Here is a 14851-nt window from a genome sequence, read left to right on the forward strand (position 1 = left end):
GCCTGGCCTGCTGTGTTCCTCCAGCTCCACACTGTGTTATCTCTGACTCCAGCATCGGCAGTTCTTACTATCTCTGAGTCTCATTTGTGAACATAGTGCTTTAGCTCCTTCTTGTTAACAGAGCTACCCCTCCTCCTTTCTCTTTCCTTCTGTCCACCCAAAATGTCAAAAACATTTCAATACTCAGGCCTCAGTCATGGTCACTTTGCAACCATGATTTATTTTAAATTTATTAACGGGATGAGGGTGTCACTGGCTAGGCAGCATTTATTGCCCATCCCTAATTGCTCAGAGGGAAGTTCAGAGTCAACCACTTAGTTGTGGGTCTGGAGTCACATGTAGGCCAGACCAGGTAAGGATGGCAGTTTCCTTCCCTAAAGGACATTAGTGAGCCAGATGGGTTTTTCCAACAATTGACAACAGATTCATGGTCATCATTAGATTCTTAAATCCAGATATTTTTATTGAATTCAAATTCCACCATCTGCCATGGCAGGCTTCAAACTCGAGTCCCCAGAACGTTATCTGGGTCACGAGATTAACAGTCCAGCGATAATACCACTAGGCCATTGCTTCCAAAGTCTCTGATGTTGGCTACACTATTACACACTGATTTGTGTTTGTGCTGTCAATATTTCTGTCTTGCTACAAATGTTGCATGCATTCAAATAAAGAGCCGTTACGTTCTGTCTTTTTACCATTTTTGCCAACTTTGACCATATTTGCTGGTGCACACTATGTTTGTGCTCTCAGTCCCTTCCTGTCACACCCCAACAATCATTACCCCAATTGTTACCCTGCAGTATAGGCTTGACTATTCTGGTTGCTTTTCCAGATGACTCTCCCATCCATTTAGTTTAAAGCCCTCCCTACAGCATTAGTTATATGTTTTGCAGAACTCTAGTCCTGCCATAGTTCAGGTAGGACCATCCCAGCAAAATAGTTCCCACATTCCCCAGCACTGGTGCCTGTTCAGCAGTTTGATCTTGTTCCCCTTATGCCAAATTACTCCTGGCTCATGTATAATCTAAAGATTACTCCCCTTGTGGTTCCGCTATTTAACTTAACCCCGACTCATAACCTCTCTGCAGAACCTCTGTCTTAGTCCTACCTGTGTTGTTGCCACCTACATGAAGCACATAAGGACATAACAACTAGGAGCAGGAGTAGGCCATCCGGCCCCTCGAGCCTGCCCTGCCATTTAATAAGATCATGGCTGATCTTTTTGAGACTCAGCTCCATTTACCCGCCCACTCACCATAACTCTTAATTCCTTTACTGTTCAAAAATTTATCTAGCCTTGCCTTAAAAACATTCGGCAAGGTAGCTTCAACTGCTTCACTGGGCAGGGAATTCCACAGATTCACAACCCTTTGATTGAAGAAGTTCTTCCTGACCTCAGTCCTACATCTGTTTCCCTTTACTTTGAGGTGCTGCCCTCTAGTCCTAGTTTCACCTGCCAGCGGAAACAACCTCCCTGCCTCCACCTTATCTATTCCCTTCATAATCTTATATGTTTCTATAAGATCTCCCCTCATTCTTCTGAATTCCAATGAGTATAATCCCAGTCTATTCAGTCTCTCCTCATAATCCAACCCTCTCAACTGGACAGCATGACAACTGGACCCTGCTCTTTCCACACTAATTCCTCACTCCAAAGTGTGATCAATAAAACTGGCACTGGGCAATCACCACAGATTTTGGAATTAGAGGAATGAAAGATATTGCTATTGAAATATATTAAATTCTGAGAGGGCTTGATAGGGCATGTGCTGTGAGGATGTTTCCCTCTTGTGGGGGAAATTCAGAACTACCGGTCGCAGTTTCAGAGTAAGGAGGCTTCCCATTTAAAACAGAGATCAGGAGAAATCTCTTCTGTCAGGCCTGAATTATCTGGACCACGTGCAGGTGGGAATATAGGCAGCTGGATCCTTCTGTTAAGGCACTATGTCACTGACAGTGAGTCAACCCCTACTGGGCCCACCTGTACTGAGCCCCAAACCCTGTGTGACCTCACCCTGTGTGCCCACCTTCAAGCCCATCCCCAACAAACCCATTCTCAGTAAGGCTACTCCAAGCAGGCTACTCCAAGCAAGCTACTCCATCTGTCCTTAGGTTTGGTCACATCCCGTGAGCTCATTCTCAAGAACCCACCCCTCCCTGGGAAGCCCACCCCTTAGTGTATCATTCACAGTAAACCTGCCCCCAGCAAGTGAGTCTAACCTCTCGTGTAGCAGACTAATTAAGCTCATCACCAAGGACCCACTCCAGCACACCTCCCCTCCCATTCCCATCCCAAGCAAGTCCATCTCTCAGCATTCCCATCCTGAGCGAACTACCTCCTAGCATTCGCAACCCAAGCGATCCCAGTTCCCAGAATTCCCATTCCGAGTAAGTCCACTTCTCACTGTTCCCATTCTAAGTGATCCCGCCTCCCAATATTCCCATCCCGATTGAGCCCACTTCCCAGTGTTCCCATCCCGAGAGAACCCAGGCCCCACTGATATTTGCCTGAATGTATCCAATGGACAGTGCAGGAGGGCATGTCAGGAGCAGCAACAGACATACCTAAAAATGAGGTGTCAATCTGGTGAAGTGACCAAACAGGACAACTTACACATTGTCCCCGTATCTGTGCGGGTTTCCTCCAAGTGCTCTGGTTTTCTCCTACAGACCAAACGTGTGCAGGTTAGATGGATTGGCCATGCTAAATTGCCCATCGTGTCCAGAGAAGTGCAGGCTGGGTGGATTAGCCATGGGAAATGCAGGGTTACAGGGATAGGGTTGCAAGGTTGTGTCTGGGTGGGATGCTTTTTGGAGGGTCAGTGTGGACACTGTGGTCTCAATGGTCTGATTCCACACTGCAGGGATTCAGTGATCTCCATCAAGACAGAATCTAATCTTCAGTCATGGCATTTAATCGCATTACTGTCACAGAATTCCCGCACCATTAACATCCTGGAGATTACCTTGACCAGAACTGAACTGGACATGCTGTATAATACAGAAGCAACGAGAGCAAGTCAGTGGCTAGGAATGCTGCAGCAAGTAACTCACCTCCTGACTCTTCAAAGCCTAGGCAATATCCAGTATAAAGCAGTCCACTTGACTGGCACCACATCAAACCTCATTCATTCATGTCTCAATCATTAATGTACACTACAAATGGCAAGGGGCCCAGCACAGAGCCCTGCAGTACATCACTGGACACAAGCTTCCAGTCACATAAACAACCTTTGTTGTTGATGCATCTGCCTCCTGCTACTAAAACCAATTTTGGATCCAATGTACCAAATTGCCAAGGATTCCATTGGGTCTCCAATGCAAGATTTTGCAAAAAAAAAACTACACCCACTGCAGTATTCTCATCCACGCCTCCCTTAACAACCCAATCAACTGTCAGACTTGATCTCTCTCTGAGAAAACCATGCTGACTATCCTTGAGTAGTCCTTGCTTTGGAGATTAATTCTGTCACTCAGAATTTTCCTAGGACAGGGAATGGAGCTGAGCTTACAATCGGATCAGCCATAATTATATTGAATAATGGAGCAGGCTTGAGGAGCTGAATGGCCTCCTTCTGTTTCTAATTTTTAAAATGTATCAAATACTGCCACAACAGGTACAGCGTGTCACCTGTACCAATGATTTCTACATCATGCTGGTTGTGATTTCCAGCCATCCTTTGATTCCATTTCTGAAAACCCACGGTCAGGACATATTTACTGGAAAGTTCAAAATGCAAGTAAATAATTAGCAATGACCCTCCAAGAGTTTCACAATAGTAAATGTTACCAGCTCCAGATGCTAGTGTTGATGTTACTGCCAACGTGTGTATTACTGATCCTGTTCCCAGACTTGGACCAATCAGTGACAAGACTCAAATTGTAAAGCAGCTGGAATGGTGGCTGCAGCTCATTGGCTGATCTGCCAGCAGCTGTTCCCAATCACGACTTGACCAAATATTTGGAGCCCGAGGGATCCCAGAACAAAACAACTTTAACAGACAGAGTGATGGCCCAACGTGCAAAACCACAAACAATCTGCTCCATTTCTTTGAGCTGTTTGATAGCACACTCCCCCTCACCTACACAGGGAGCACTACACTGTTAGCAGTTCAGTAGTGAGGGAGTGCTACAGTGTTGGAGGATCAGTACTGAAGGAACACTGTGCTGTCAGAGGGTCAGTACATTACTGTTAGGTGATCAGCACAGAGGGAGTGCAACACTGTTGGAGGGTCAGTACTGAGGGATCACTATGCTGTTGGAGAATTGATGTTGAGGGAGTGTTGCATTGTCAGAGGATCAGTATTGAGGTAGCACTGCAGTGCTGGAGGTATTACTGAGGGAAAACTGAACTGAACTGTTGGAAGGCCAATGCAGAGGGAGTGCTGTACTGTCAGGGGTCAGCACAAAGGGAGAACTACACTGTTGGAGGGTCAGTAGAGAGAGAGCACTGTACTGTAGGACCATCAGTACTGAAAGACCACTACATTATACGAGGGTCAATACAGAGGGACCATGGCACTGGCAGATGATAAGTACTGAGGAAGTGCTACACTATTGGAGGATCAGTACTGAGGGAATACTACACAGTAGGAGAGTCGGTACTGAGGGAGCACTGTGCTATTGGGAAGTCAATACTGAGAAAGCAGTGGTAGTCAGGAACTCTATTGTCGGGTGCACAGATAAACATTTCTGTCGGCTTACGTGAGACTCCAGGATGGTGTGTTGTTTCCTTGGTGCCAGTGTCAAGGTCATGTCTGAGCAGGCACAGGACATGCTGAAAGGAAAAGATGAATAGCCAGAGATCGTGGTCCATATTAGAACTGCCGACATAAGCAGGAAGGATGATGAGGTCCTGCAAAAGGAACTTGGGGAGTTAGGTGGCAAGTTAAACAGCAGGTTCTCCAGGGATGTAATCTCAGGATTAGTTCCCATGTCTCTTGCCAGTGAGGCTAGAAACAGGAAGATAGTACAGCTGAGTACGTTGCTAAAGAGCTGGTGCAGGAGGGAGGGATTCAGATATCTGGATCATTGGGATCTCTTCCAGGGCTGGTAGGACCTGTACAAAAAGGCAGGTTACATGTAAACTTGCAGGGATGTTTGCTTGTGCTACTCAAGAGGGGTTAAACTAGTTTAGCGGTGGGGTGAGAACCAGAGCAGTAGGTCAGAATTGGAGGAAAAGGTAGAGGTTAATAGGATGAACAAGCAAGGCCAGTTTAATGAACAAAGTGGGACTATAAAAATTGTATTGAGTAAGCCAGGAGGGAGAAATAATAAAACGATGCTGAAGGACAGGATAGAGTGTACAGCCAAAATTGGAGTTTGTTATAAAAATGCATGGAGTGTAAGGAACAAATTAAATGAGCTGCAGGCACAGATTCAAATTGAAAGCAGTGATACAGTGGCCATTAGAGTCATGGCTGCAGGATGATCAGGACTGGGAAATAAGCATACCAGGGTTTATAAGATTTACAGGAAAGATAGAGGAGATGGAGTAGCATTACTGATTAGAAACAGAAGCATTCCTACAATGAGGGAGGATGTAATAAGTGGAAAGCACCCAGTGGAGATGTTATGCAGTTATATAATACCCTAATTAGACCCTACGTAGAGTACTGAGAGCACAACACCTTTGGAAGGTTGTTTTGGCCTAGAGGGGAGTTCAACACAGGTTTACAAAGATGATACCTGGATCTCAAGGGTTAAGTCATACGGAGAGATTAGACAAATTAGGTCTTTATTGTCTACAATTTAGAATTTTAGGGGATGATCTAATTGAGGTCATGAGCATATTAACAGGGAAAGACACGGTAGACACATTCGACTGAATCCCTATCCCACCACCAAATCACACGTGGTATTTATCAACTATTAATCACCACCAGTAAAATCACTTGTGTTTCTGATTATTAAATTTATGTGCACAGCTGATCCACCTCTCTACAGTTTTTTCTTTATATCCAGAAGTGCACTTACACAACTGAACAGGCATTTTTATTCTCCATCACCAGATTACCATGTATTTTTTTCAACTACTAACCATCTTTTCCTGTTAATATGCTCATGACCTCAATTAGATCATCCCCTAAACTTCTAAATTGTAGAGAATAAAGGCCTACTTTGTCTAATCTCTCTGTATGACTTAACCCTTTTGGTTCCAATTGAATAATTTGCGTGCAAAGCCATTAAGGGCAATGTAAACCATCAAAGAGCAGGGAGAAAAAGGGAGAGTGGAAAGGAGATAAATCAAAATGGAATTGGAAGGGGAGCGAATTCCCTTTTTGAAAGCCATGACTAAATCTGTCTTGGCAACACTCTCTGGTAGTGCAATCCAGATCCTAACTGTGTTCTGTTTAGATTATTTCTCATCAATCCTGTTCAGATATTTTATTACACAAGCACACAAAATCAGACATTGCTGTTAAAAACTCAGAAGGTCTGGCAGCATCTGTGGCTAGAAAGCAGAGTTAATGCTTCGGGTCCAGTGACCCTTCTTCAGAACTCCATCAACCCGAAACGTTAACCCTGCTTTCTCTACACAAATGCTGCCAGACCTGACGAGTTTTTCCAGTTTCTGATTTCCAGAATCTGCAGTTCTTTGTTTAGCATTTTATTACATACCTCTGGAGCAGGTAGGACTTGAACCCAGGCCTTCTGGTCCAGAGGGAGGGAGACTATCACTGCACCAGATGAGTCCGATCCATCACTCTCTAATTCTTTTATGCAAATTCAACAATCTCACACACAGGATTAGTAACATATGAGTTAGTTCAATTTTCTAAGGATTCCAGTTTTCGTACATGGCTCATCAGACAAATGGATTCTGGGGATTAAGCAACTGCAATAAATATTTCCTAATCAGTCTGATCAGAGACGTTATGACACACCTTTGAAACAGGTGAGACTTGAACTCTGGCCTTGTGACTCGTAGATAGAAAAGCTGCCACTACACCACAGGCATCCACTCCATCTCTCTCTACATACTTGGCCGAAACCCAGAATTGGACTTGCAACCTTTAGATCTTCAGTTTAACGCTCTACAAACTCAGCCATTTTGACTTCTATCTCTCTCTAAGGGAAGCTTACTGAGTGAATCCACCTGTCTCTACCCCCTTGCTCTGCAAGTTGTTTCTCCTCTGAATATAATCCAATTACCACTTAAAAGCCTCAATTGATTCTACTTCCACCTCTTAGTCAGGCAATGTTCAGGCCATGCAGCTGCTCAGAGGGCCCAGTTATGCAACATGCATTGGCATGCAGACCGATTGACATCTGGTTCTAGAAATCACTGCTATGCTGGGACGTGGGAGTTCCATGCAGCGAAAGAAAAAATTACAGGCAACATGGCCATTGGACAGTACATTCCAGATGCTAATCAGTTGCTATGTGAAAACATTTCCTGGTGTCACTTTTGCTTCTTTCACCAGTTATTTTAAATCTGTGCCCTCTCCTTCTTGATTGTTCCATCAATAGGAACAGTCTGTCCCTATCCACTCTGTCCATATCCCTCATGATTTTGAACAGCTTGAATCTGTGACCCCTAGTTTTTGAACTCTCTGCCAAAGGAAACAGGTTACTTCTGTCTACTCTACTCTTCACAATTTTGTATTCTGCAATCATATCACCCCTTTGGCCTTCTCTGTTCCAACGAAAACAATCCCAACTCTTCCAGTCTCTCCTCATAGCTACAATTCTCCAGCCTTGGCAACATTCTGGTCAATCACTCCAGAACAATTATGTCCTTCCTGTAATGTGCCGTCCAGAACTGCACAAAATACTCCAGTCGTGGCCTCACCAGTGTCCTGTACAGTTTCATCATTACATCCCTACTTTTGTATCCTATACCTCTGCCAACGAAGGAGAGCATTTCTTATGTCTCTTTACAAACTTATTTACTTGTTCTGCTACCTTCAGGAACCTGTGCATTTGCATGCCAAGATCTCTTACTTCATCTACTTATCTCAGTATATTCCCATTTGTTGTGTATTCCCTTTTACTGTTTGATCTCCTGAAATGCATTACCTCACACTTATTAGAGTTGAGCTCCATTTGCCACTTACCTGCCCACTCCACCAACCCATCTATATCATTGTGGAGCTTACTGCTATCCTCTACACTATCCACTACGCAGCCAATTTTTGTGTCGTCTGCAAATTCCCCAATTGTGTCCCCACATTCAATTCCACAGTATTAATGTATAAAACAAAAAGCAGGGGATCCGAACACCAAATCCTGCAGAACACCACGTGAAACAGCTTTCCATTCACAAGAGGAGCCATCGACCATTACATCTTGTTTCCTGTTACTAAGCCAACTTTGGATCCAATTCAACACATTATCCTGCATCCAACCATTTTGACCAGTCTGCTATGTGCGACCCTGCCAAATGCCTTACTAAAGTCCATATAGACAACATCTGGTGCACTACCCTCATTGATCCTCCTTATCACTTCCTCAAAGAATTCAATCAAATTTGTGAGGCATGACCTCCCCTTAACAAAGCCATGCTGACTATCCCTAACTAGTCCATGCCTTTCTAAGTGACAGTTTATCTGATCTATTAGGATTGATTCTAACAATTTTCCCACCACCAAAGTAAGATTAACTGGCCTGTAATTGCATTTTATTTTTATCCTTTGTAAACAGCAAAACCATATTTGCATTCTAGATTCATTAGTTGAACTTAAATACTACCAACAGCCATGATGAATTTGATCCCCTGTTCCCAGATCATTAGTCTGAACCACAGGATTACTACACTAGTGACATTACCATTACACCACAATCTCTGCACATGAACTAATTCTGGCTCTATAGCAAGGACAACATGGTGTCAGCCTCCAAATGATGTCCTGAATGTTGATCATGAGAAGGTACCTGCACTGATTCTCCCCCTCTATAATCAAAGGGGCCTAAAGTACCACTCAATAACCCTGCTTCACCACTGGGCTGAGCTGAATATAGCCTGTGTCATTTTTGACAAACGTGGAAAGTTTCCCTGATCCTGTGAGCTCAGGAATTAACTGCTAATTTGGAACCAAATCCTGAAAAAGGGCAGGAATATGGATTGATCTGAAAATGATCCTTACAATGTGGTGAAAATCAACCTCACTTCGCTTCAGATTTCTTGAAGCAATCTTTCTGCCAAGGCGCTGAATTTCTAACAGGACACTGAGTGAGTGTGTGAATGTGCGTGCGTGTGTGTCTTGCTGTTACATGATCTCTGATTCATTGTGCTCAGAGAGCCTGTCATATTTTGATACTTGACATAATGTTTGCCTTGGAAACAGCCTGGGTTGAGTCAGACTCAGCAGAGGGAAACATTTGGACAGAGAGTCATCAAGGAGATTGCGTACTAAAAATTAAAGGGTTGTAAGAGGGTTTGGATTAACAAGCTGAGTGTAAAGAATGGAACCCAAGAATGAGCAATAGGATCTCTCCATTCCTTGTCCATGGTGCTAAAACCTCTCTTTTGATTCTAGGTCGTGTCTGATGATTTGCTGGAAACATTTTGTGGCAGAGAGAGTACAGACACTGAACGAATCCCTGGCCAAGAGTTTGTCTTAACAAAGAGCAACACCATGACTGTTACATTCAAGACAGATTTTTCCAACGAGGAACGATTCACTGGCTTTGAAGCTCATTATTCTGCCATCGGTAAGTAGCTTTATAGTCTTTTGTTCAGAGTATTGATCCCATAGTATGAGTATCAAACAGTAGGTGGAATCTTGTGACCCCTCCATGGCTGGTTTAGTGGCAGGGGTCATTTAGTCAGGACAATCACAAGTGAAGATTCTACCAGCTTGCAGTCTTCACCCCTGTTAGTTTGGGAGTGGGAAGGCTCCTGTTTTACCCCCACCAACTACTGGGTGAATGAGGGCACAGTGGCACAGTGGTTAGCAGTGCTGCCTCACAGTGCTGCCTCACCGGGTTCGGTTCCAGCCTTCGGTGACTGTCTGTGTGGAGTTGGCACATTCTCCCCCATCTCTGCGTGGGTTTGTGCTAGGTGCTCCAGTTTCCTCCCACAGTCCAAAAATATGCAGGTTAGGTGGACTGGCAGTGCTAAAATTGTCTGTAATGTCCAGGGATGTGTAGGCTAGTTGGATTAGCCATGGTGAATATGGGGTTAAGGGATAGTGTTGTGGGTAGGTCTGGGTGAGCTGCCCTTCAGATGGTCAGTACAGATTCGATGGGCTGAATGGCTCCCACCTGCACTGTACGGATTGTATGAACATGGGTGGCTGCAGCATTAATTACCCACTTAAAGGCCTCAGGAAGCTGTTCACTTGCTTTCCCACTTCAGACTTATTTGAGGGGGAAACAGGGCTTCTTGTGTGATAAGAAGCCCCCACTAACTCCAAATTTGCCCCAGGGGAGGGCATTAAATTCTTCCCTGACAAGGAATGGTTCTGGTCTTGTGGCCCTGACTAAGGAGGGTTGCAGTGACAATCTAGTGTGACGCTGAGATATGGGAATTGTGGCTGTGGGTCCCAGGCCCTGTCTGAATGGAAGCCTGACTTGGTTGAATTTATTTACCCTGTTCTTTACCTCTTTACCTACAAGCATGGAACACAATTTGAAATTAGCAGGGAATTCAAACGCTCCATTACCCCAGCTCCTAAGACAGATGCTGCTGAAGGGCCAGAGGTCAGGGGAGCCAGTTGGGGATGGTGGCAAGAGTTGAAGGGTAAAAGAAGCAAGTTAAAGGCAGTTAAATGGAGCACCTCCTAAACAGGAACTCACAAGGTGGGAATTCATCCCCCAACCTCAAAGCAGGAGCAGCTCTCTGCTGCACACTGCTCAGTTCCTGCTCTGATTGTTCTGGCATAAGAAGATTTAACAGTCAATGGTGTCACCTCATCTAGGCCCCTCAGCAGAAGACCAGAAATAAAGAAATATTTACAGCTCAGAAGGATGTAATTTACCTATTTCATCCAGCCTGGCCAAGAAAGAGCAGTCATATCTATCCCATCTCGTCAGTGATTGCAATGTCCTTATGGTATTATCACTCGACTAATTAATTAATGCTCTGGGGATGCAAGTTCAAATCCGACTATGGTGGACGGTGGACTTTGAGTTCAAATATAAAAAAAACTGTAATTAAGAGTCTAATCATGACCCATTGTCCATTGTCGGGCAAAAACCCATCTGGATCACTAATGTCCCTTAGGGAAGGAACTGCCATCTTACCTGGTCTGGCCTACATGTGACTCCAGACCCACAGCAATGTGGTTGACTCTTAACTGCTGTCTAAACAATTAGGGATGGGCAATAAATGATGCCCATATCTCATGTATGAATTAAAATCAAATCTTCCCACTCTCAATCTGTTTCCCTGTCAATACCAGCACTTTAAGGGCATGCCCAAATATTTATGGAATAGGTTGAGGGGTTTCTGTCGTTAACACCCTGTAAAGCAGTGAGCCCCAGATCCCCACCAGCCTCTGAGTGAAAAGAAAACTCCTTAACTTCCCTTTAATACTTCTGCCAATTGTTTTAAGTTACTTTACCACTGGTGATTGACCTTTCTGCTGAGGTGAGTCTTTTCTCAGCACTCTTTCTCAGCTTTTTTTTTATACATCAGTTACATGTGGCTTCAGCTTCCACTGTTGTAAAGGAACCAGACCCAGCTGATCCGATCCTTCTTCCTGGCTAAAACTGTCCATTTCTGGTGACACCCCGTGATGTGATCACATTCTTCCTGTGATGTGGTGACCAGACTGTACCAAATTCTCAAACTTCAGTCAGCTTGCTCATGTACAATAGCTTTTGGCCACTAAAGTCTTCCATATCCATTGTGAGCACTGTATCTACCTTTGTGTTACTTGAAGGGTCTGATGGACAAGTTTCAAGATCTCTCTGATTGTCTCTGCTTCTTATCGCTGTGTATATTATATATCATGTATTACATATATAATATACCCTATATATTGTATATATTGTCAATTCCCTTGCCTTATTTGTTCTTCCCAAATCCATCACCTCACAGTCTTTGGTTTGAATTTCACTTGCCACTTTTCTGTCTAGCTGACCAATCCATTGATGCCTTCCTGCATCTACAGCAACCCCTTTCATTATCAACCACAGGGCCAATTCTTGTGCCATCTGCAAAACTTCCCATATTAAAGTCTAAACAGGTAATATATATCACAAACAGCAAAGGGCCCAATACTGCGGAACCCTGCAGAATCCCACTGAAAATGGCCTACCGGCCACCAAATCGCCCATCAAACAGAACCCTTTGCTTCCTGTCAGTCTGCGAATGTCGGATCTAATTGATGGGCTGAAGGAGCAGAGGATGAGGATGAGTCACCAAGGCATGGAGGGATATTAACCAGGGGAGGCAGTGCAGCGAGGAACCCTAGAACTGACTAATCCCCAGTAACGCAGGCTGCATTATGAGGTGAGTATAGGAACTTCCATCAGAAATAATTCTCATCATTATTACTTTGAGAAAGTAAGCCACCTAGAAATGTTCAGAACTTCTCCCTTTAAACTGACTGTGGTTCAACAGAGTGATTGAACACTGGGATAGGACTGTCACTGTTTAAACTGCGGTATAGTACGGATGGGCAGGTCTGTCCCTGCATAACACTGGGGTACAGTACTAGTGGGCACAGGTCTGTCCCTGCATAACACTGGGGTACAGTACTAGTGGGCACAGGTCTGTCACTGTATAACACTGGGATGTAGTACTAATGGGGATAGGACTGCCACTGTATAACACAAGCACAGTACTATTGGGAATGTGGCTATCACTATCAAGCACTGGGTTATAGTACTTGTTGGGACAGGTCTGTCACTGCTTAACACTGGGGACAGTATTTGTAAGGATGGCTCCGTCACTGAGTCTAGTGAAAATCCCATGGCAACACCATCAATTTGGGCATACATGCTGTCATTGAAACTGAACTCAACTGTGCAAGTTACCAAATTCATAAATTCAGTGAATACTGATTCACACAATGATGGTGAGTCTAAATCACCATGATTTGTGCGGTGTGCTAAGCAAATCCTACCTGTTAATAGTCAAGCAGTGTCAAAGATAGCTACACAGGTAGCAATTACAATGCACTTGCCAACCAGTCAGCATTCTTCTCTCATACTGGACAAATATTCTTACTCCCTGAATTTTTACAAGTTCTTGCAAATTTATCATGAAGATGGCAAGATGGAAAGCTCTGACAAATGTGCATTTTTCAACAAAAAATATAACATTTATTGAGAGAGGGATAGAACGTGAGAGATAAAGAGAGAAAGAGATAGAGAAGGGGGAGGGAGAGAGGAAGAGATAGACAGAGTGTGAGGGACAAAGAGAGCCTGGTGAATGATTAAGCCCATGATCATGGGGTTGAGAGGACAGGGATGCTGTGGAGGACATGGAATATGCCAAGAATGAGAAATAGTATTTGAATGTACATTTGCTATGTCAAGGCATACAAGGCTGTAGACCAATTGCTAGAAAGTGGGGTTAGAATAGTTAGGTGGCTGTTTTTAATCAGTGTGGACTCAATATGGCGAAGGGTCATTTTCTGTGCTGTAGCCGGCTATGACTCTGTGATTCATTCAGCACAGATTGAGATAAAAGAAGAAAAGTTTACTTCAAACATTGATGCTGATGATAGACTGAATATATTGGGGGGGAAAAAAGAGTTGGAGAAGTTGCCGTGAAAGGAAAGTGCAAGGTCACATCATTAGCGTAGAGACACTAGTGAAGGGATAAGAGACAGGATCAGTGATTGATCACTAGTTTCTCCTGTCCAGTGGTGTTTGTCCAGCCAGTGGTTATTTTACTGGTCACTGGAGTACCTGGTATAGGATGAGGTCATGAATTGCCTTTTTCTTTATAGATATCGATGAGTGTGTGGAGAAGTTGGATGAAGCATTGGTCTGTGACCATTTCTGTCACAATTTCATCGGTGGATTTTACTGCTCCTGCAGATTCAGCTATATCCTTCATTCAGATAATCGGACCTGCAAAGGTATTGTCTCATTCACAATCACACTGGCTGCATACATTGACATTCGCACAGTGTACTGTTGTGACTTACTGGGTTAGCATACTTCAAGACCAGCTATTCCCAGAGTGGTCACCGAAGTTAAATTTTAAAATGTACTCATAGTCCCCCAATTTATCTGACTTTCATATGTAAGTTGACAGAAAATACAGGCCAGGCTTAAAGTAGCTTTTACTGCAGAGAACAGAGAGAGTTCCTGAGCTGTTTGAAGTCTGATGGCTTGTCACTAACTTGTTTATAGGCCCAACCTGTTCAGTTATCTCAGGACCAATCACATGGTTGTTGGCAGGCAGAAGGTCTTTTGACATTGATAATTGGTCACTAGGTTCAATGAATAATCAGCTCCATGTTGCCAGTTGAATCTCTAATTATTTGCACCTTTTTGCTCCAGCTTGTCTGCATGTTCTCCTACTACTACTTGAACCAGCAGCTTTGTAAATAGTGCTTACAGTGAGGGTCAGATTATTCAGTTTCAAGACATGCAGTAACCCTTCTGGTTTTAAAACAATTCTTTTCCCATTTCAGTCCACAATTTAAAAAATACAGAAAAATAAAAAGACACAGTTTTACAGTAGATTCTCACTGACTGTGTACACTCAAATTTGCACTGACAGTGTACACTACTGACCATATATGTTGCCACTCACACTGGCCATGTACATTCACACTAAGCACATACCACACCCCATCTGTGTATACTCAAACACATTGGCAATATACACTCATGTTGTTTGTGTATATGGGTCACATATTGGCATGGATAGATTAGCTGGCTAACAGGAAACAGTCAGCATTAATGAATCTTTTTGTGGCTGGTAAGATGTAACAAG

General features: G+C 43.8%; 1 protein-coding gene across 1 annotated transcript in view; it reads left to right on the forward strand.

The window, feature by feature from the left end:
- masp1 (MBL associated serine protease 1) overlaps positions 1-14851 on the forward strand; it is a 97121-nt gene that overhangs the window by 11927 nt on the left and 70343 nt on the right. Inside the window, exons 3-4 of the mRNA XM_048604548.1 lie at positions 9486-9660; positions 13854-13985. Of these exons, the coding sequence (XP_048460505.1) occupies positions 9486-9660; positions 13854-13985 (307 nt within the window). The remainder of the gene's footprint in view (positions 1-9485; positions 9661-13853; positions 13986-14851) is intronic.

The sequence above is a fragment of the Rhincodon typus genome, chromosome 13, assembly GCF_021869965.1.
Source record: "Rhincodon typus isolate 14 chromosome 13, sRhiTyp1.1, whole genome shotgun sequence".
Lineage (NCBI taxonomy): Eukaryota > Metazoa > Chordata > Chondrichthyes > Orectolobiformes > Rhincodontidae > Rhincodon > Rhincodon typus.